Source organism: Triturus cristatus, chromosome 2_2, assembly GCF_964204655.1.
Source record: "Triturus cristatus chromosome 2_2, aTriCri1.1, whole genome shotgun sequence".
In the NCBI taxonomy this organism is placed as follows: domain Eukaryota; kingdom Metazoa; phylum Chordata; class Amphibia; order Caudata; family Salamandridae; genus Triturus; species Triturus cristatus.
Window position 1 is genome coordinate 1,010,002,853 of NC_140582.1, and position 23,261 is coordinate 1,010,026,113.

A 23,261-nucleotide genomic window follows, 5' to 3' on the forward strand; every position below is an offset into this window, starting at 1 on the left:
CAGTAAAAGGAACCGGCCGGGCAGGACTGACCTCGGGCAGCGGAGTCAGTTTGCATAGGTCACAAAGAAGTCAAAGAAAGATTGCGTGTCCTTTAGGCCTAGGCATGGCCTCAATGCGCAGCCTTTGTGAGGGCAACCACAAAATGGTTACCCTTTTAAAATGGAACCCGAGGGTTCGACATGTAGTATCGTATACACGGTGAATTAATCGGTGAAACATGACGAAAACACTCATACATATCGCATTAGTCATTTGCGGTTCGCTGATACCAAAATCGGCAGGGTAGGACCATGCTACGAACATGGTTCCGAAATTTACAGTACCACAAGTCGTCTAATAATAATATTAGTTTGTTAGTGAAAGGAAGGTGGCTGATAACCATTGTCATTTTAGCATGATTACTCCTTTCATTTTCTATGGTATTGTAACTATGCTGATGGTTTTGATCTTAATCATTTGTCTGCTTATGTTAGCCAAAGTACTGCCTCTTAGGACACGAGGTTTATAAAATAAACTCTTTAAACTTTACCGTGTCTCTGTTTATTCTGTTGTGGACTGATATGAGAATAATTACGAACAGGTATTTCTGATTCCCACCATTCCTGAGAATACTCTAAGTCGCTTGTTCTGGGTTGTCTATACATTGGGACCGCCGAGATAAACCTCGGATAACGAATGGGACACTGATGCTGGTCGGATAAGGGGTTCTGGGTTCTGAGGTGAGTTTTCGGTACACCACAATTCACTGAGGTCCTGGTTTCCTGTGCATAGTTCTGTGCATAAGCAGAATCCCTGCAACAACATATTATATAGCCTCCCTTGTGCCTTATCTTATTTAGGCAAAATATTTCTTCCTTTAAAGTCTCCCTTGAAAATTACCCAAAAGACTAAATACTGAACACGTGACTGGCGATTTAAAGGTAACAATTTTACTGTTTACATCGGCGTTACTGCACAGACTTATAATTAACCATTATAAAGATTATACATTTATTGCCGTCACTTATACTTTGTACTTTTGTTTATTTTCTCCTTTTTTACTATTATGAATATTAGGTTTGAAGCAGTTTTGGATAGCGCTAACCTAGAGCCTAATCCACAAAATTATAGCACGTAGAAAGAGCCCTAGAATTTTGATGAATAAGGTATATATCCAAATGATTAAATTAAACTATGATTCTTTAAATTTGATATTTATTTAGATTGAGTGGTTAACAGTAGGATTCTTTCTGTTTCTCTCTTTTTTCTATTATTTTTATCTTGTTTCAGTCAATCTAGTTACGTGCCTAACTGACACTGATGTCATTTCATATCTGCATCCATTTTCTGAGAGTCAGGTCAAGATTTTGAATAGGTAGGCCCCAGGAATTTGAATTCTTTCTTATGAGGAAAGTCTGTATGCACATTTAGTCCTTATATTGGTGATTGTGTGCCATTCACTTATTTTCTATGCAGTACACGCACTGTGGTGTGGGGCTAATTGGATCTCACTATGACTATTGCTATTTCTGTACTCTTATTTTATGCTGGTTCTACTAGCAACAGCTTTTCTCATCCTCTCCATCTTTAATTTTTTCTCTCCCCCCTCCCCCCCTCCCCTTTTCTTATCATATTTGTCACTTAAATAGTTTTTTGTATATAGACACACTAGAGATAGACTGTGTAAGGGCATATTTGCCTGTAACTAACAGTTACATCTGGTGTAATACTAGCCTGACAATAGCACTTGAAACCTAGACTGTATCTTGTTCCTTTTAATTGATTTGTTTTTAGATCGGTCAACTCTAGATTGTAATTATGTCTTAAAATATTTTTTTATGTAGTGAACCACAATGACCGATTTCCTGATGAAGGCTTTGCCGAAACGCATTGTTTGTCACCCAACCGCCAATAATTTGTCTGTTTGTCATCTAACCGCCAACAATTTGTGACTCGTGTATTTTTCTCATGTCTATGTATGTTACCCTTTGTGGTGATTTATTCGTCTTCATGTATTTTTGTACATTTTTCATATATCCTTATAACAAATTGTGAATTTGTTTATTTAAAAAAAATAAAATAAGAAATAAATTCTTAAAAAGTGATTTATCCCCAAAAAAATATTTGTATTGCTTCATTATTGTTTATATTTTTCAATTTATACGATTTTCCCTTGGCTAGAGTTGACTTGTTTTATAGATCAAATACACTGTGCCCGGTGTCCTTATATATATATATATATATATATATATATATATATATATATATATACATATACACACACACACACACACACTCCTCCTCCTCCTCCTCCTCCTCCTCCTCCTCCTCCTCCTCCTCCTCCTCCTCCTCCTCCTCCTCCTCCTGTCACTGTCATGCACCCACTTACAGACTCACTTGAAGAGTCATGCACCCACTTACACACTCACTCACGTATGTACTCACACACCCATACATTAACTCTCACACTCCTTCAAAGACTCTCTCCGAGACTTATGGACTCAATCACTCGCTGAAACACTCAGTCACACACCCACTTGCAAACTCACTCAGATATACATGCACCCACTCACAGACCCACCCAGACACTCACCATCCCTGTCACAGACCCTCTCAGGCATGCACCCATTCACTTACCCTCTCAGAGGCTTATTCTCTCACTCACAGACCCATTGAGACACTCAAACACCCACTCAAACTCTCACACACCTATTAAGTCACTCACACACCCTCTCACAGACCCACTTAGTGACATATGCACCCAGTCACTTATACACTCATAGACTCACACACTCACTCGCAGTCCCACTCAGAGACCCACTGACCCACTCACAGAACCACTCAGATACTCATGCTCCCAGTCATAGACCCACGGAGAGACTCATGTACTCAGTCACAGGCCCATTTAGACACCCCGTTAGACTCTCATGTATCCACTCACAGAGTCAGGCAGTTATATACTTACTTAGACATTGATGCACCCACTTATAGATGCACTGAGAAGTCACACAGTTATTTACAGAAGCATTGCTAGACTGATGCACCATATTACAGATTCACTGAAATAGTTATACAGTGTATGTATGAGACTTACTGATACAGTGATGCATGCAGTTATAGATTATACTGAACAAGTTATGCACTGTGTTAAAGAGATATTAAGGGAGTTATACGTTATTATACAGTTATTTATTTAATTTGTTTAGTCTGTTGGTTATAATCCATTTTGCAATCCGTGGTGGCTCCTCCGCTGAGGCGGAGAAGCATCGCCCCACTGCATTGCAGCAGTGAAGAAAAGGGAAAAATTAAATGATAATAACGTGATGTTATCATTTTATTTGTTCCTGCTGTCGCAGAATGGGGGCCGGATGGGCTGCTCTGCTCGCAGGGGAAGAGTGGTGGCACACTGAAGTGTGCATGGCGCTTTGGCCGGCCGTCTAGGGCCGACAAAACAGTCATACGCACTTAGCATGTTCTCCACTTAGGCTGCATTACAGCCTGGGTGGAGAACATGCCTAGGCCCCCAGATCCCGTCTGAGCGCCGAATTTCGGCGCTCAGACCAATCACAACATATTCGTGGCGATCGCAGCTACCGATATGATCGTAGACATCACTGCGAAAAAGGAAAATTGGTTTAAACAAACTCCCTACAAAAATGACTTTAAACAGTGCAGCAATAAACCCCTAGTGTCTAAAATACTGTAAAATGTCTGCATCTGTGTTTTGCACCCCTTAAAAAAGGCACTATTGGCATGTTTACTGGAGTCCTCGAGACTCTCTGCATAATTGCCAAAACAGGAAGTAGGGTTCAAACTGTTTTTAAAAAGTTACTAAAAAAATTTGTGTACAAACATGTCCTTTAAGTTAGTGATGTGTGTATTGTAATAGTTGGAATTCATTCTTTGAGTTAAAATTTTGAAATGTGGTGGTGGTCATTGACTGTCTGCTTTTGTTTTGCTTTTTCGCTACATGATCGCGATGTAATCGCAAATAGATAAAACTCGAAAGGAGAAAAAAAAAACTGCTTATTAACCCACTGAAGAAAATACAAGTTCATAAAAATACACCTTCTAGAGCCATTTTAGATAGAAAATACAATTTAAAAACATTAAAAATGTAATTAAAAAGTCATAGATTGCATTGACGTTATAGTTGGGAAATCAAATTTGAAAAACCTTACAAAATTCACTGAAAAAAACAAAGGTTACATGAGCATTATAGTTAGGAAATAGAATTAAAAAAATATATAAATTCACTGTAAAAACCAAAGGTTACAGGAATGTTATAATTAGAAATTAGCATTGGAAAAACCATAGAAATTTACTGAAAAAAAACAAATGTTACAGGTACTTTATAGTTAGGCTCAAGTTTCACTCATTCAAAACAAGAGATATTCAGCAGTTATAGTTAGCTGAGCTAACTATAACTTGCGCCCCCGCAAAGCACTGCTTATGACCTCACATATTACATCACTCATGAAACTCAGCCCATATCCATTTCCTGTTTATCCTCTACAGTTAGGGAGGAGATTAGTCTGAATCTACCCCCGGAAGCTACCCCATATGTCATAATTGTGGCCAGTGTACCCCAGCTCCCTCTCACGGCTAAGGAAACGTGGGAGGGACTGAGAAACAAGACTCTGTTGGCTCGGAACAAAAAACGGGCTTATAGAGGTCTTGTTTGGTGAGTTTAAAATGGCAAGGCGAGTAAACTGGGTGGGGAATAGCGATAAAAAGCTTCCCGGTGATTGTATTGTCCTTACTTTTAGATCACCTAAATTGGTACAGGAGATTCTACATAGACTTGGTAATGTTTTTATTGTCGATAATGGCATAAATGTATTGCCCCTTGGTTTCTTTTATCCCCCAATGAACTATGTCAATCCCTCCCGAAGGCAGAGGCCTAACAATTCTAATACACATGAAGATTTTATGGTACCTTTGCACAATAGATTTGATATCCTGCCACCCCTGGATGATATAGACTGACTCATTTCCTTGCTTGGCCCCACAGTGCAAAGAGGGTCTTTTTTTATCTAATTCTTTTTGTTCAGAATCTATGCCCTCTGTTGCAAGGGTACCTGTTCATGACATCCTTAGCCCGAGGTCTGCTATTCCCGATACTTATTCTTATGGCGGACTGGGGTTATCGATTGGTGCCAAGTCATCTAGTGACGTCGCTGGTAATATCACCAAGGGAGCACAGCTGTGTAATGTGAACACGTTACATCCATCTTTATTTTTTAGTTTGGCCCCTTCACCCAATGCTACTAATAATATAGCTGTCTGTACTAAGTCTGTTGCTCAGGGTGAGCCTAGGCCTAGCCTAGTGAATATTCTTTCTTGGAACCTGGCGGGACTAGCTACTAAACTAGCTGATCCGGCCTGGTTAGACTTCATATATAACTTTGATATCTTATGTTTCCAAGAAATTTGGATGGACGTGGTACATCACATCAATGGGTTCAAATCTTTTTTTACGCCGGCCGTACCTTCTAATCGTGGGAGGAATAGGGGAGGCTTATGTATATATTTATCTCATAGGAGGAATTTGAGCAAGATAGATCTTTCCGAATCTAATACCTATTTTCAGGTCCTGAAGTTGAGCATTGATTGCACACATTGTATTGTTCTTGTTAATTTTTACAATAATATACCTAACTCGGCATCAGAGGTAGTATTAAATCAGCTACAGAAGGCCTTGGATAAAGCACAAAGGGGTAATAACAAGGATTTTTGTATAATGTGGGTTGGTGACTTTAATTTGGGACCTTGTCCACATGCAGCAGACGGTAATTGTGGTTTATTGTCTGGCGATGAGAAAGATATCTCCCATTTCCTGCATACTCCGTTTGGGGATCATTTAAATTTGATTAAGTTTACCCAGGATTTGGGTTTTGCCAATGATCTTTATTCACCTGCCTCCCCATTTAGTCATACTTTCAACGGCCGTGGGTTGTGCTCGACCATAGATTTTTTATTAATATCAAACAGACACGCTGGTAGGATATCTAATTTTAAAATGTATCCAGTTGCCTTCAGTAACCATTATCCTCTGAGTGTTATTTTGGATTTGCCAGCTAACGTGCTATCTAAAAAAACACGCGTCTGCACAGGCCTCACAAGATATTGCCATCAATAGGGTCAATGGCTACACTATTAAATGGGCAGGGATAGATTCACTTCAGTTAACTAAGTCACTTTTGACTAGTTGTAAAACAGATTTTTTTGTCTGTCTTGATGAGACCGCCTTGGACTCCAACATCGTTAACTCCTTCTGTAAAATTACACAGGCCATACAAGATAACTTAAGATCAGAGCCTCAAAGATCTTTTAAAGATGGGCCAGGCTGGTTTGACCATAGGTGTAGTAAGGCGCATGCAGCCTTGATAGCCGTCCTACACCAGCCCATGAAAGATCAGGGCGGCGTATAAAAAGTCCCTAAAAGATCGAAAGGAGGTCATAAGGAATGACCTATGGCAGGCGCTAAAGCAAGCTTCAGCCATCAAGGATACAAAAGGGTTCTGGAGGGCGGTGAACGCTCCGTTTCTTGCTACACAAAAATTACCCAGCACTGAAATTTAGATTGGGGAGGATCAATGGGTGTCTCATTTCTCTAGATTATATTGTAATCATGATGACACCCCCCAGGGTGATGATCCCGGACCTGCTCTGTCTAACTTCTTCCCAATCGATATTGATTTTAACACGGAGGAGGTAATCTTGGCCATTAATGCAAGCAAGGGCGGAAAAGCCCCAGGACCAGATAGTATACCTGTGGACTTATTTAAATCTTGCCCCCTTTTGTGGGGCCCACTACTTACTCTGGTCCTACGGGCCTGTTGTACTTGCGGCCTCCCTCCGACCTGGACGTAATCAATTCTTGTCCCGATATTTAAGAAGGGCGATCGTAACGACCCGGCTTGTTATAGACCTATTTCATTGCTGGATTCTCTAGTGAAGGTAGCCGGGCGCGTTATTTTAAATAGACTGCAAATGTGGGTAGAGAATGCCGGTGTAATTTCTGAGCTTCAGTACGGCTTTCGCCAAGGTCTTGGCAGTGTGGAGCAGAGTTTGAACTTATGCCTCCTATTGGGGAAATATACACAGGCAAAAAAAGGGGAGTTTATACCTGTGTTTTGTCGATTTGAGTTCGGCTTTTGATGATGTTAACCATCAGAAATTGTGGAGCATACTGGAGGCCATGGGGGTGGAAACCCCTTTTAATTAATTTCTTAAAACAATCATACCTTGATGCCCGGGGTAGGGTTCGCTATGGGAGAACAGGAGAACTCAGTGATAACTTCCCTGTCAGAAAGGGGGTAAGGCAGGGGGGGTGCGTACTAGCACCATTCCTGTTTACTCTCTATATAAATAGCCTGGGGGGATACCCTATCTAGGGATTGTCTAGATATACCCATTGTTGTCAAACGGTCTATTGGCGTAATTTTATATGCTGATGATGCAGTTTTATTAGCTCGTACACCACTAGGCCTGCAGAGACTAGTCACGAGTTTTGTGTTGTATATGTCTAATTTAGACCTAAATGTAAATATCGCCAAAACTTTTACAATGAAATGCACTAAACCTTCTACCAAGTGCCGTGATATTTTTATTGGAAACAGGTTGGAATTTGCCAAGTCTTTCTCTTATTTGGGTATTGTGTTTGAAAATAGGGGTTCGTGGGCTCCTGCTATCAATTCCAGAAAATTGCTCTTTGCTAAAGCCGTGGGAGCCCTTTTAAATTTTGCTAGGAAGCTAGGCAAGCGTCCCATTAAAGATCTACTGACAATTTACAAGGCCAAATGCATTTCAACTGCACTGTATGGAGCTGGCATTTGGGGCTATGCAAGTGTAGAGTCTATTCAGAAAATCGAGAACAGTTTTTTAAAATGTCTTTTAGCTGTCCCAGACAGCACCGCTACGTATGTTTGTCACGCCGAACTGGGACTACCATATGTGTCCGACTTAATAAAAATACAGCCAATACTATTGTGGCATAAAGTCTGGAATGGTATTTCCACCAGTCTCAACCGGGATGTGATAAACGACTGTCTGAATTTACAAGGGGTTTTATGTATTCCCTGATTGGTGTATGTCAAAAAAAGCCTGTATGACATGGGTCATCCCGAGTTTTTTGATAAACCTGACCATTTGACTTTAATTACGAGGAAGGAGTTAAAGTCCCTATGTTTTAGTCATCTGGAGATGCTTAGATTTTCCTCTAACATTATGAAATCAACGGTCAGTGCTAATCAATTGATCCAGACCGAACCAGGGTTACAACCATATTTGTCTTTTAATTTGAGTATATACGCTAGGATGCTTTTGACGCGTTTGCGTCTAGGCAATTTTCAGAACATGGTTTGATTCCCCCAAATTAATGATTGGTCACATCTTTTGTGCCCATGCCTGTGCGATGACATCTCCCCACAGTCGACAATACATGTCATATTTTTCTGTAAGTTTTACATCATAATCAGGAAGAGATGGATCATACCCAATTTAAAATCACAAGGTCTGAGACAGTGTCGACCTGCATTCATTAAACTGCAATATTTGGATGATGAAATCGGCACTGGCCATATAGCTATATTTTTAAAAGGGGTGGTTAAATCTAGAAACTCAATGTAATCAGCGTCCAGCGTAACTGATTCTCGATTTTATTCACGTTAGGGATGTTTAAAGAAATCTGTATTGTATTTTTAATGTTCCTACATGGATTGATACAGTCTTTGTTTTTATGTTGTGCTTTTATGATTTAATTGTTTTTAAATCGAAAGAAGTGTATTTTGATTTGATTTGACATGGTCAATGACATCACTTTGTATATTTTAACCTGGGTTAAAATAGAACAAAAGTGGCATCTATCCTGATGGTTTGTAAATTTAAAAGACATTACAACAGGCTGTCAGCACATGGATACAGCTATGTGATAAATGGCTGAATGAACGGTGTCATCATATGAATCATTTAAATAATGAAATTTACAGTGCCCACGTAAGGAAACAATTTGGGGATAATGTTTTTCCATGGTGGTTATTGATATAGTCAGAAGTGTTCATGGCGCTGTGAGGCATTTTATAATGTCCCTTGAAGACTATAAGAAGTGGCTGGCAGCAGTTGCTATAAAAGACTCCGAGTTGGTAATTACCTTGGTGACTTGTGCAACATCAAAGACAATATGAGAGGCTGCCAGCTCTTGAATGTAACCTTGTGAGAAAGGCTACATGGACAAAGTTGTTATAAGAGCCAGTCAAACAATGAATGGCGCAGCGCCCACATTACGAATGAACTACAGATGATATTTTTACTGTGGATATTTATACGGAAAGATCTGTATATTGTGCAGGCAATTTAATTTTAATTATTTCTTCACTAAGTGATTGTAAAAAACCTATTGTTTTTATTTAAATCAAAGGAAATGCTAAGTGAAAGTAAGTAGTCTATGTTCACATAATTGGTATCACCTGTTGTGAGTGTTTAAATACGAATTAAAAACGGGGCACGTTCTTCCCTATTAAAAACGGTTGTTCAAGGTGTTTAAACCAAGATGTAGTGGAACCTCTGAAATGTTAAATTCCTATACTGAGAACAAATAGTGCGCTAACATTGATCTAATAAGCATTAATATTTTGCACCTATTATCTCTTAGAACTTTGTGTCGTCATTCTCAACCTTTCTAAGGTAGAGATGATAATGGTGTAAATGGGGGCTCTTCATCACTATCTGAAGTCATAAGTGAGGGTCTATGCAATAACAACCTCCTTCACGTGAGGTTTCCATGGTCCTGTTAGAAATTAACTGATACATTATTCTTCTAGTTTGTCCCAGTAAGTAACACATTGCTTCACAACAATATATTGGTATGTTGAACCTTAAAATATTTTTTTGTGATTTTTAGCTAAAAGCTTTATTGCTTTAGATGACTTTGTTGAAATAACCAAGAAGTACGCCAAGGGAATTATTCCAAGCAATTTGTTTCTGAGTGATGAAGAGGATGATGAGATGGCTGGAAAAGCTCCTGATGAACTACCACTTCAGCTAAAGGTGAGAATTATAGTTAAAAAATACCATGTATAGTTTTAATCTTCATGCTTAATCAAAAGTGTTTTCAGATATGTAGGTCTCGTTTTAAAGAGGTGAATTAAGGTCACTTGCAGCCCAGCATTAGTTTAAGTATAGAAATGTCTACATTTTCAACAAAGTGCCTTCTACAAATAACAACAATGCAAACAGATTGTACTACAGCCAATAATGTTAAATAGTGTGCCCTCTTTGTTATGATGTAAAGCACGGATTAACGTATAAAGATAATCTAAAGGTTTGCTTGCAGAACAGTACAACACAATGTGGTTGTCATTTTCCTGGCTGAAAAAACCTTTACTGGATGAGTAATGAACAGCTACTCTGAAGGCAAACATGTTCCAAGATTTTAAATAGTCAGTTTGCCTACATTTTTTGCTCATTCAGGAAAAGGTTCGCCGTACCACCAGCACAAAACACAGAGTCTGCACGTATCCTGATTTTAATTGCACATATCGTATACTAATTTTGTTCAAGGCTCCTATTGCCATGTAAGCTGAAATAGGAATTCTGCTTTGAGTGTAGTCTGTTATACCTTTGATCTGACCTACAAAATTAATACAATTAGCCTGTGCTTCAAAGATATAGGGGTTCTCTAGCTGTGAACGAAGAAGTGATTGTCCTAGATGATTTAAATATTCTTGTCTAGGCTCTTCGCAGTAAACTACCTAAGTATTTGTTGGAAATAAAGTTAAATGTGGGGTGTATTTAAACAGTAATCGATACAACACACTGCAGGGTACATATTGGCTCTTATGTTTGCCCCATTGGGACTAGGTACAGTGAAGAAATCCATTAACCTTATCTGGCTAACCATTGCTTAATAACTATTCCATTCATGTTTGGTCTGGAGCAAACAGGGCATACTTCATTTTATAATTATAAAACCAGTTAGTATGTGGGATACTTTAAACACCGCAAAGGCCTTTGACCTATTTAAACAGTGGGCTGCAGCAGATCTACCGCAGAATTCAGATACTCTATATAGGACATTTTTACCGAGATTTGTCTTTCAGATTTGCCTGTCTTAAACCTGAATTTATTAATAAAAGTTCTTGTCCACATAAGGGTAATGCATGGTTCTCTGTTGAATTAAGGGAAGAAAGATTAAAAATAATTAAAGAACGTGGCTTGGATCTTGTGCTGCAGCATTTTGGGCATATAGGGAGCACTGTTGAGAGCTTATTGCGCAAAAAAGTTACTACAAAAGGTTTCTAAACTCACAAAACCTGAATGTATGACCCCTTCTTTTTCTAACACAATCATTGTATAATATAATACCTTGGCATCATATTTTACTAAAAAACATAAAGGATATCCGTGTAACATTAAAAAATAATTTATTTTGGAGTGGATTGCACTTGGGAAACTGTGTTTTCTGGTTCACCTTCTGTTATTTCTGGTCATATATTAGAGATTTACTGTATCTGAACCAGATGTGTAGAGAATATTTACACAAAAATATGGATTCCTTTATAGCACCTTTTCCATGATAATTTTCAAAGTTAGTGCCTATGCTGATATTCCAGCAATCACCCCTAATTCTGAACTCTAAATTCACCTGCGGTTTGATTCCAGAGGGATGAAAATAATTGATGTTGAAGCAGATCTTCAAAAAAAGCTAGTCTTAACCCTTCAGATGAGGCTATTTATATACTAATTACCCTATTGCCAGCAGTTTCCAAAATGAGGAATTTCTCATTTAGTGAATGACGGGACACCTAGAAGACCATAAGCTGCAAATGGAATATAGAGCAGGATTAGGAGCAGAAGTCACCCTAGTGTCGGCAGTAAATAATCTAAAACGGATTGAGATCGTAGCAGCCCAACTTGCCTTCATTTTTCTTGATCTGTCAGCCTCGTACAATACAGTTGATCAATTTACGCTGATCAAGCTTCCGGAGGAGGTGGGGTTTTCTGGAATATAATTAAACTGGTGTTGATCGTTCTACATAACAGAAAGTTATTTCGTATATTATCTTCTTTTCGATCTACAGCTGTTACATCTTCATGTGGTGTTACTCACTATCGCCGAATCTTTTTAAGACCAATATTCAACCATTAACTCGCATCATTAGATAATGTGACTTTAGTATAATTCCCATTGTCTAACTTATTTTAATGCTTGGAAAACCTGTATGGGGGATTCAAGAGATCTAACCGAGTGCCTTAAAGCAACCCTGCATTGGATGAATTGCAGTTTTCTGAGATTATATGTATTGAATTCTGAAGTCCTGTTACTTGGCAGAAATAATCCCTACACCCTCCCACATCTTGGTTCGTCCAAAGTCCCCATGGATAAAGTAGGGTCTAGTTTTTTTGTTTGATAAAGAACTTACTTTGCCTCCACAAATAAACTTCGTATTTTCCTCATGTTTCCTTAGAATTTTAAAGAAAACTCTTCCTTTTACCCTTTCTCATTTTAGGGTTGCGATGGTTAATTCCATCCATGAATAAGTTACGCAAACACTTGCTATGTGGGTCTTCATGCTCGATCTTTTCACAGGCTGCAGGTTGTACAGAATTTTACTGTAAGGTTAGTTTCTAATATTCATAAATTTAACTACTTCTCTGAAGCTCAGCGTTCGTTACACTGGCTCCCACTTAAAAAAACATATTCAATTAAAAGCTTTATGCTACTGTTACAGAACATAATATATACAAGGGCCATGTTTTTGATTAGTTGCCCCCTGCTTACATTTGCTCTTTCTCTCCCTTTTCAAGCCAGAAAAATGGCGCGTGCTTTGCTAATGCAAGAGTTGGTGGCTGAGCCTTCACATTTGTTGTTCTTACTCTGGGAGATGCCCTCGCACTCTCTCTTCTCCTAAAGCAATATCTCAAGTCTTTGCGAGGCCTTGAAAGCTCATTAATTATGCTATAGATTTAGAGGTCTGTTCTCAGGTGTTCCTAGTGGGAGTATCCCTCTAGGTTTCTGTTGCGCTTCATAGGTACCTCTATTTATTCATTCATTGCTAATATGTGTGTTAACCCCACCTGCTTAATGAAAACAGCATTGAACACATTTACCTTTTGTCAAGTGCACCTTAAGCCAAGCTACAGCCGCATAGGATCGGATACAGCCCCTGTTGCCCAGGCATGTGGTATCCAAATAGTGTATAACAGTAGCCATAGTCAGCATAATATGGCCAGGTGGAGCTTCAAAAAACCTTCGGACTACCATCAGCTGCCCAGTTCTCGCTATTATGTAACCAAAACAAAATGTATCATATTCCAGGTACAGTGTCATAAGCTACTGGGATGCCCTCATATGCCAGTGTCGCACTAACTATCTCAAGCTGCATTTCAAGGCACATTCTCATATGCATGTAGATACCTTTGCATGTCCAAATGAAATATTCAGTGGTGTGGAACAGAAATATAATGCAAGGCAATCTATTGTCCAGGTGCTGCCATCATATGTCAGATACAGTTGCACATGCTAAGACCAAGGCCACAGACTGACTCAAATCAAAGAGCGTCCTGGTCTAGTCTGCAGATAGGAATTTGAAAATATGTATTTGGAAGTGTGGTGTAAATAACTTTTTATCCTTCAAAGAAGCATTGTCCCTAAATCACCAAAGGGAACGTTTTACCACTGCTAAGAGGCAATCAGCTGAGCCTCACACACATACTACATGAACCCATGTGTAATACTTCCGCCAGCTATCCCTCAAACATAGGTTTTTAATAAAAGCAAATTCGTTTTAACATCAAATTTAAACACCTTTTGCATGTTACAGTAGGACTAGGCACGTATTTTCTTTCTTGTCCTCCGATTGACATTATTTTCATATTACGCTAAAGTTATGTAGTATGTGTAATACTTAGTTTGATTCTTTGCATGATCAACAAAGTTTACCGTCCCCCCTCCCGAAAACGTAACTTGATCATTTCTGGGTCTCCACCTGCCATTGCTGTCTTCATCCTAACTGACCTAAAGCTTCTACTACAAGTCTTAGTCATCTTGCAAACTGAATGGGAGTGCCCTTTTGACTGGACTGCCTACGCCATGTGTTGCTTCTATCAGAGCTGTATTATATTTCTCTAATCTGTTACTCTCTGTTTCCAAAAAACTTTGCCCATATCTGCCCAATACTGACTGCCCTTACTTGGCTTCTGCTTGAAGTATGGAGTGCCTGTAAGACCCTCACATACGTAGCACAAAAACATACATTTTCTGGGGGTAACAGGATTTCAAGAACCAAACCCCTTCTGCACCGTTAAGTTTACCTATTGAAAAAAATGTCTACCTAAAAACGCTCATTCCCAGGAAACGCTTGAAGGATTTCGAGCTCCTCAAAGCCAGATCAGATTAGCTCCATTAGTCTTCAAGAAGGACCTGAAGATTTGTCTTCGAAATATTCATATTCACCCACATACGCACCCTGCTGCTTGACTACTGAGCAGCTCCCGTTTATCCAGATCAGATTAGCTTCATCACAGAAGTGACTTCAGAACGTGCCTGACACCTTAAACTGAAAACCTTTTGGCCTTCGATTTAGATCTTCTTGCTTCATGTCAGCTTAGAAGCCCCACTGTCAATTTGATCAATACCCAGAAATTCTGTTCTATTTTATTAGCCCTCTGACAGTTTATCTGGACCTCCCCCTTTTCTATTTTTCCTCCTTTTTTCATGTGTGCTTCCTAAACCATGTGACTATGCACCCACCCTGACTACACATGGACATATTATTTTTCCTGTAACTTTCACATGTTGCGCTAGAGCAAACCTTCCTTTTTTTCTTGACATTTATCTGTCTTGATATACCTGCTTGTAAATATTGTCTCAAAACATAATGTTGCTGTTGACTTACTTTCTCCTATTATACCATTGTCCTGTTTTGCTGTTGACTTACTTTCTCCTATTATACCATTGCCCTGTTTTGTTCCTTATCTCAACTCCATAATTATATTTGATAGTGTTTTTTTTTCATTCCTCACAATTGTATGAGAATATAATTTCCATATAGAAACGCTGTTGCTATGATGTCTAAAAATTATCCTTTCGGCTCTTGATCTGTAATTTGTTTGCTTTATATTACATCTGCCTGTATATCGTCTGTCTAAAGTGTTTGGTCATCCCTTCTTGGCATGTTTTATTTGCAAAATATAAAACTTATTACCACAGACTCCTTACGTATTAATAATCCCAGGCGTCACACTGAATCTGGAAACTTTTGATGAGCAGTATGTGCCGGTAGGTAGCGTCCTTCGGCTCTGCATGGCATTGTCGGCGTCATCCACACTGGGAATGGTGTGTGCAGTGCCTATAAAGATGCCACCTCAGCGCACTGGCGTCAGCTCTTTTCTTTCTGCCCCAGTCAGCTACCCACAGTCAATTTTTGACTGACTTTTTTTCGAATTTTGTGTCCACCAAAAAGGCACATTTTAAGCCATGTGGTGCCAGTCACTGTCAGATGTTGGTGACAGACCCACATTTGGTTTGCCTTTGGGGTCTGGAGCGCGATCACTACACCATGGCTTGCAAGGATTGCCACACCATGGATCCTAAAACACGAGAGTCACTGCCAGACGCTGACCAACTCCTGCGACACTCCAGATCTTGGTCACGAGGAAGGTCCCAACATCATTCGCGGAGTCGTACCTGGCGATCGTCGTCCCACTGCAAGTCATTGGGGAAGTCTGGAAAGTCCCACAAGAAAAAGAAGACTTCAAAGAGGTCTTTGACTTTACTGTGCAAGTCTTAAGATGAGTTGCGGGGCTGTCGGCACTCGAAGCCTAGCTTTGTGGTGGAGCCTGCACATGGGCTTTCTCTGTGCCTCCCTGAGTTTTCCACCACTGGGCTTGCCCTTGACACCAGTTAGACCCCAAGGATCCAGTGACAAATCCGGAGTGGCACTGGTCTAGTGCTGATGCCACTGATGCCCCCTCGGTGGTGCAGTCCCCATCGTAATGCCTGACTCTGACACACAGCCGGACAGGCATCGTCCGATTGCTGGTTCTGGGAGCAGACTCCCCATGTCGGAGCCTCTGCCTTATTCCTGTGACAGGCCTGGATTGGGTAGGGTTCTGTGGACCCTAATATATACTAGCCATTAGAAGATCCTGAGGACACCAGATATAAGGATCTGGTGGATGCCAGTTAACTAGACACCTCAGATACATGGCTTGGTCTCTCCCCCTCCCGTGGCTGTGTAGTGGGGTGCCGCATTTTCAATGGTGGTGTGGACGGAGACTGGGGACCTGGACCTTGCACTACCCTCAGTGGCAGTCTGCAGTCAAGACAAAAATCTTGACGGAGGTGCTTTTGCCAGGAGTTGCCCAACTGAACCATTGCTCCCATTTATTTAAGCTCTTACTAGAGCTCATGTGCAAAGGGCAATAGCCGGCCACTATCTCCCCGCTCCGAGGCCCTCCAATTTCCTCACCCAGCATTCCACTGCAGTGAGCCCGCACCTCCAAAATCCACCTTAGCGCATTCCCTATCACCCCACAGGATAGGGATTCCAAAAGGCTGGATACCTTCAGGAAGCTTATGTTCCCTTCTACTTGCCTGGCACTGAAGACTTTGTCTTGGCCCAATACACCCATGCGATCTTGGACTTGATTGCATAAGCGCTGCCCATGATCAGAAGAGGTCCGAGCCATACTCTCTCAAGCAGTTGCTAATGGGAGTGATGCAGCCAAGTATGCCATAAGATGTGGGCTGGACATGAGAGACGTGCTGGGCAGAGCGATTTCATCTAAAGGGCTTTTAGGCACCATGCCTGGTTGAGAACCCCTGGCTTTTCGGTGGATGTCCAGGCGTCGCTCATGGACATGCCTTTTGATGGGTCCAGTTTGTTTGGAGAGGAGACAAAGTCAGCTCTGGCGCACTTTAAGAACAGTAGGGCTAGGACCAAGGCCTTTCTATGGCCCTTTACCAACCTCAGCCTTTCTGCCCCTTTTGTGGCTCGTAAAGTGGCTTTCAACTGTATCTCTGCCCTCCCAGCACCACAGCCAGCACATTTTCCAATCGTTTTGTGGCCACGGACGCAGTGCCCACAGACCAAGTGGAACAGATAGCTAGAAGTCAGGCCAGCCCACCACTCCCCCGCTAGCTGCAGCCTCCAAACCCCTTTAGTTTGCCCTCTAACCATAATGGCAATCCAGTGAGGGACAGAGTACGCCATCCCTGCACCACTGGGGGTCAACAGCATCTGACCGTTTGGTTTTCCAGCTCATTCAAAGGGGCCACTCTCTACCCTTTGTGACCACTCCTCCACCCATGCTGTCCACTTACGGCATGCTGACAGAGGATTACCTCTCCTTGCTCTGTCAGGAAGTTATGGCTCTCTTGGCCAAGAAAGCCATAGAGGGAGTGCTGGCATCAGGAGTAGGTCATGGTTGTTATTCCTTCTATTTTCTGGTGCCCTGGAAAGATGAAGGCCTATATCCTATTCTAGACCTGAGCATTCTCAATCTCCTTCTTGAAAAAGGAGATATTCAAAATGCTTGTGCTCGCACAAGTCCTGTCTGCCCTGGACCTGGGAGCGTTGGATTTACCGGACACATTTCCACATGCCTGTCCTGCCTGCCCATAGACATTACCTGAGGATCACCGTGGGCCAAGAGTACTTTCATTTTGCTGTGCTCTTCTTCAGCTTCATCAGTGCTCTTCAAGTGCTCACGAAAGTGATGTTGGTGGTCCCAGCTCTTCTGCGAAGGTTAGGGGTTGCGGTCTTTTCCTACCTCGACTTTTAGCTGTTGAAGACTGGCTCACTGCAGACAGTTGTCTCCCACCACCATACTATTTCAAACCTTTTCATTCGCGGGGTTCATTATCAATGTGCCGATGTCAGAGCTGACTCCCTCTCAGATGCTCCCCTTCATCAAAGCCATTCTGGGCACGGTGCAGTTTCAGGTCTATGCTCCTAAGTGGCGAGTCCAGGATATTCAGGTTAGGATGCAGATATTTTAGCCTGTATCCTGAATTTTGGTGAGAATGACTCTGAGGCTGCAGGGTCTCATGGCCTCTTGCATCCTGTTTGTGACACGCCCGCTCTATAGTGGGACCTGGAGTTTCAGTGGTCACAGCATCATGGGAATCTCTCCGACTTACTCCAGATCTCGGAGGGAGCTGCGAAAGAGCTGCAGTGGTAGCTGGAGAACCATCATTGGCTCTTCCTTCCCCACCAGAGCTGACTGTAGGGACAGATGCTTCACTTCTGCGTTGGGACGCCCATCTGAGAGAGGTGGAGATCAGAGGACTCTGGTCTCCAGAAGAATCTGGGCTCCACATCAACTTGTTGGAGCTTCAGAAAAAGCAGTTGGCATTGAAACCCTTTCTTCCTTCAGTCAGGGAAAAGCTGGTACAGTTGTGCACGGACACCACCACCAACAAGTGGTATTGCAACAAACAAGGTTGTTGGGGTCATGGACCTTTTGTCAAGAGGCTTTGCGCCTCTGAACATGGCTGGAACACCATTGCATAGCTCTAGTAGTTCAACACCTGGCAGGCTCCCTGAACGGCAGAGCAGACAAACTTAGCCGTCGATACCTAGCTGATCACGAATAGCATCCCCATCCAGAGGTGACAGAATGTCTCTTTCAAAAGTGGGGAGAACCCTGGTTAGATGTGTTCGCCTCTGCAGAGAACTCAGTGCCCGCAGTTCAGCGTGCTCGAGTTTCCAAGGCAGCTCTTGCCCTGAGATGCCTTTCATCTTGAGTGGAGCTATGACCTCCTGTACACCTTTTCACCGATACAGCTTTTGCCCAGAGTTCTCAAGAAGATCAGAATGACCAGTCCCAAGTCATTCTTGTGGCTCCGTATTAGGCATGAAGAGTCTGGTTTTCTGAGCTGTTGAGCATGAACATCGGTGCTCCAATCAGGCTGCCTCTTTGGGAGGATCTTCAGTCACAGCAATAAGGAAGGGTTCTGCACCTGACAGCATTAGATTTTTCGAACAAAGTCTGCAATGTTATCTTGGTAGCTGGGCGTCTCTACTAAGATGGTATACGCCTGCTATTGGAGCAAGTTTGTGACATGGTGTACAGACCAACATGTTGACCTTCTGTCTGCATCCCTTTCCCAATCTATACCGTTTATTCTTTCCTTGGCCTAGCAGGGCTCTTCTCTGGGTATTTTAAAAGGTTATATTTCTGATTTCGCTGTATTTTTGCAGTTAGCAGCCATCCCTCTTTAAATCCCCTCTTGTACATAGGATCTTGAAAGGTCTCCAACATGTTTCCACCAGCGCCTTTTATTAGGCCCTAGTGGGAGTTGAATTTAGTTCTTATGTTCCTGATATTCGCTTTGTTCGAGGAACTCTACAACTGCCCACTCAGACTCCTAACCATCAAGCCACCATTTCTGGAGGTGATAACATCTGCCCAGAGGGTCAGTGAGTTACAGGCACTGTCTGCACATCCTCCATACCTTAACATCTACCCAGAAAACCTGCTCCTTCTGACTTGAGCATCCTTTTTACCAAAGGTGGTAACTCCTTTTCACGTAGGCTTGTCTATCACTTTGTCTACCTTCTATGCTCCACCTCACTCCTCTGAAGAAGAGGAGAGGATCCACCGACTGATCCCAAAAAGAGTGTTGGCGTTCTTTCTTGACCACACAAGATTTCTGGGTGGACGATCAACTCCTCGTGGAGTACGTCAGAGCAAAGTAAGGGAAGGCGGTGCAGAAACAAACCCTCTCATAGTGCTCAGCATCAAAATCTGCTACACATTGGCCAAAAAGCAACCTCCTGAGGACTTGCGAGATAACTCTGTCAGGGCCAAAACTGTGACCACTTCATTAGTTTGTGGAGTTCTGTCATGCAGAAACGTGGGCTTCATTGCAGACGTTTACGAAGCACTACTGCCTGGACTGTCCCGTCCAGCGGGACAGTCACTTTGCCCGTTATATCCTGCAGGACATTGTCTACCCTGCATTGCAACCCCACCTGCAGGGAGGTACTGCTTGGGTATCCATTCTAAGGTAAGGAATCTGCAGCTAGAAGTCTCTATCAGTTGAACAAGTTACTTTCCTTCGGTAACTCTTTATCTGGTAGAGACTCTGTCTAAACGCAGATTCCTTATCGATCCTCCCTGCTCTGCAAACGGATTATAGTGTAAAAGGTTCACCCATTCTAAGGGCCCTATTTTCACACAACAATAGGCAGTGTTCCTCGTGGATCCGCGCTTCTGGCATGGATAGTCGCAAAAAAGAAACTGACGTCAACATGTTTGTGGGGTCATGTCATTTCTGGCACGGATAATGCCACGAGGAGATGAACGACGCCACCTACTTGGGCACAGGGCTACTGCTTATCAAATGTTTTAGAATACAGTCTGACGTCTGGGGAATATTCTAAGATAAGAAATCTGCAGCTAGATAGAGTCGCTACCAGATAAGGCATTACTGATGATAGGCAACTTGTATAGTTTAAAAAACAGAACAAAGAGCTAAGGCCATTGAACTCTAAAAGTGTTTCTTTTAAGCTGATGGTTAATCTGAGGTTCTCAAGCAGATGTTAGTTGAATGAGTGAAGGGACTGTCCTGCAGAGTGGGGTTTTCTTTTCTGCTATTATATTTGGCTGCCTTTTATTGGAAGTATTTGTCAATAAGGCAGGGTCTTGAATATGTTTATCCGGACTATTATTATGAAGTGCTTTAGTTTGTTTCTCAGTGCCGGTCTGAAAGCTGAATTGTAGACCACCTTGAGCAGGGAATTGGATATTTTTTCAGAAAAAGGAGCAGTGCTTTGACCTGGTCATAACGTGAGTCAAGGGTAATTCGAACGATCTTTACGAAATAAATTGGAGGGTAGATCAGAGGAGGCAGAGGTCTTGTTGGAGTATGCTGACTGCATATCTGATATAGGCACCCATGTCATGTAGAGTTTGGTATTGTATATGGTTGTTGCTAGCACGTAATTAGAAGTGGGACTTTTCAGTGTAGGGGTACTGAGAAGAGACCTTTGGTACTTATTATCTTTTGCACAAGCTTCAGTTGGTGTTGAATAGTACATGTAACTTGGGTGATCTTTGCTGGAGCTGTCAAGCACCAAATAGGTGATGGGATGATACTTCCAGTAAGTCTAACATCTGGCAATCACTCAGGGTAGCACTCCAACCCATCGTTCCTGTTGCTAGTATCCCACTTTTAGAAAAACCCAGGCTAGGCATTCTGCTCCGGACTGTTCCTACTGGAGCAGGGTCAAGACTGATTTGCTTATGGCTGGGTCTAATCTGAGGTGGCATGGTGGGCAAAAGAGTGATGGGTTGGAATGCTACTGTTAGACCTCGCATCTTTTGGCATGGTTTCCCCTGTCTTTTTGCTTCTGACCTGTTTTTCACTGTGTGCTGAACTTAGTTTTTGCCGGTTTTAGGACTCTGGGCACTTTACTACTGCTTCCCAGTGCTAAAGTGCATGTGCTTTGTGTCTACAATGCAGTGACATTTGGTTTCTCCATAAGTGGTATATTTGATTTACTAATAAGTCCTAGGTACAGTACACTACACGAGTAAATCAAATGCTACTAGTGGGCCTGCAGCACTGATTGTGCCACCCACATGAGCAGCACTTCAAACGTGTCTCAGACCTGCCACTGCAAGGCCTGTGGGTGGAGTTTTAAACTACCATGTCAACCTGGCAAGTTCACCTATTTGCCAGGCCCAAACCTTCCATTTTATTACATCTAAGCCACCCCTAAGGTAGACTCAAGGTAACCTTACGGGCATGGTACAGTGTATTTGAAAGGTAGGACATGTGCTTTTAAGTTTTACGTATCTTGGTTGTGAAAAACTGCTAAATTAGTTTTTCACTACAGCAAGGCCTATCTCTCCCATAGGTTAGCATTGGAGCTGCCTTATAACACTTTACAAGTGTAACTTCCAATTGGGAGCAGATAGAAAATTGGAGTTTGGTGTCTCTGGACTCCACAAAACACATCTTTTAGTGAAGTTAGTTTTTAAATTGCAGGTCTGAAAATGCCACTTTTAGAAAGTTGGTATTTCCTTGCTTTAACCACTCTGTGCCTTTGGCTGTCCCTAGAATACACATCTGGGTTGGATGACAGTTGGGTTTTGTGAATTCACTCTGGACAGTCACACACAAAGGGAGCTGACGTGTGCCTTGCATATCCTGATGGCCCGTCAACAGGCTGATGAGACTTCCTGATCTAGAGTGGTGGGAGGAACTGACACTTGCACCTGAATAGGGTTGTGCCTGTCCCCACACAAATAGCTGCATACCCCCTGTAGTGTCTGGAGCCAGGGCCAGGAAGGGCAGTGTCTTGTTCACTACAGCAACCTTTCTTTGAAGTCGCCCTACTTCAAAGGCTAAAATGGAAATAAGTGCTGGACTTCTGGCTCCAATTACTCAGAACACTTCTGGTCTGAGGACAGTCTGCCAGGAAGAAGAGCTGTTGTGCTGACAGGAGGGACTGCCACTTTGCTGCTTGCTTTGCTGTCTTGACCTCTTGTCTGCTGCTTCTCGTCTGGGAGTGAGAGGACTGGACTTTACTCTCTGCGTGTTGCTTACTAGGGTTCTCCAAGGTGTGACTGAGCTTGCCTTTTGTTGCTGAAGTCTCTGGGACATAAAAGACTTCACCTGCATCTTGCTGTCAACCCCTGGGTGCCAAATTCAGTCCTGGGCCATTGGAGGTGAATCTGGTGCTGCAAACAAGAAATCGGTGCATCTACTCCAAAGAGTCACAGTTTGAAACTGGTGCATCCCAGCGAAACCGGCACATCACTGCTGCCTGCTCTAAAGATGCAGACACTTCTCGCAGAGTGCGTGAGGCAATGACCTTGACTTTCAACGCAGCCACGACTTTGGAGACGCAGCGCCTACAAAGAACCGCCGCTGCGCGAGTCTTGCGCACCACCTCACGGAAATCTGTGACACATCACTCCGATTCAATCGCATTCCCGGCCCTGCGTGGCTTTCAACCGACTCATCGCCTTCAGCCCAGCGTTTCTACTTCACCGCAGAATGGACGCACCGCGCTCCTGACATCAACGCATCATCAACGCCGCGTCACCTTCAGACCAGCAACCAATGCATCATCTCCTCTGCGCCACACATCGTCCTGGAGCAGCAAAGCTTCAATGACCCATCACCGCCTTAAAAAACCGATGATCACCTTCATCCTCGATGCCTCACCTCTTCTGTGTGACATATCTTCTTTGAATTCCAACGCGTCCAAGGTACTGTTAGGGGAGTCTGCGTTGTTCCTGTATCCAGCTCGTGCTC

At 42.4% G+C, this 23,261-nt stretch overlaps 1 protein-coding gene across 2 annotated transcripts in view; it reads left to right on the forward strand.

The window, feature by feature from the left end:
• The window catches only part of WFS1 (wolframin ER transmembrane glycoprotein), a 397,666-nt gene that overhangs the window by 369,258 nt on the left and 5,147 nt on the right, over positions 1 to 23,261 (forward strand). For both annotated transcript variants that reach the window (XM_085642442.1, XM_085642443.1), the window contains one exon: positions 9,885 to 10,030. In XM_085642442.1, the coding sequence (XP_085498568.1) occupies positions 9,885 to 10,030 (146 nt within the window). The remainder of the gene's footprint in view (positions 1 to 9,884; positions 10,031 to 23,261) is intronic.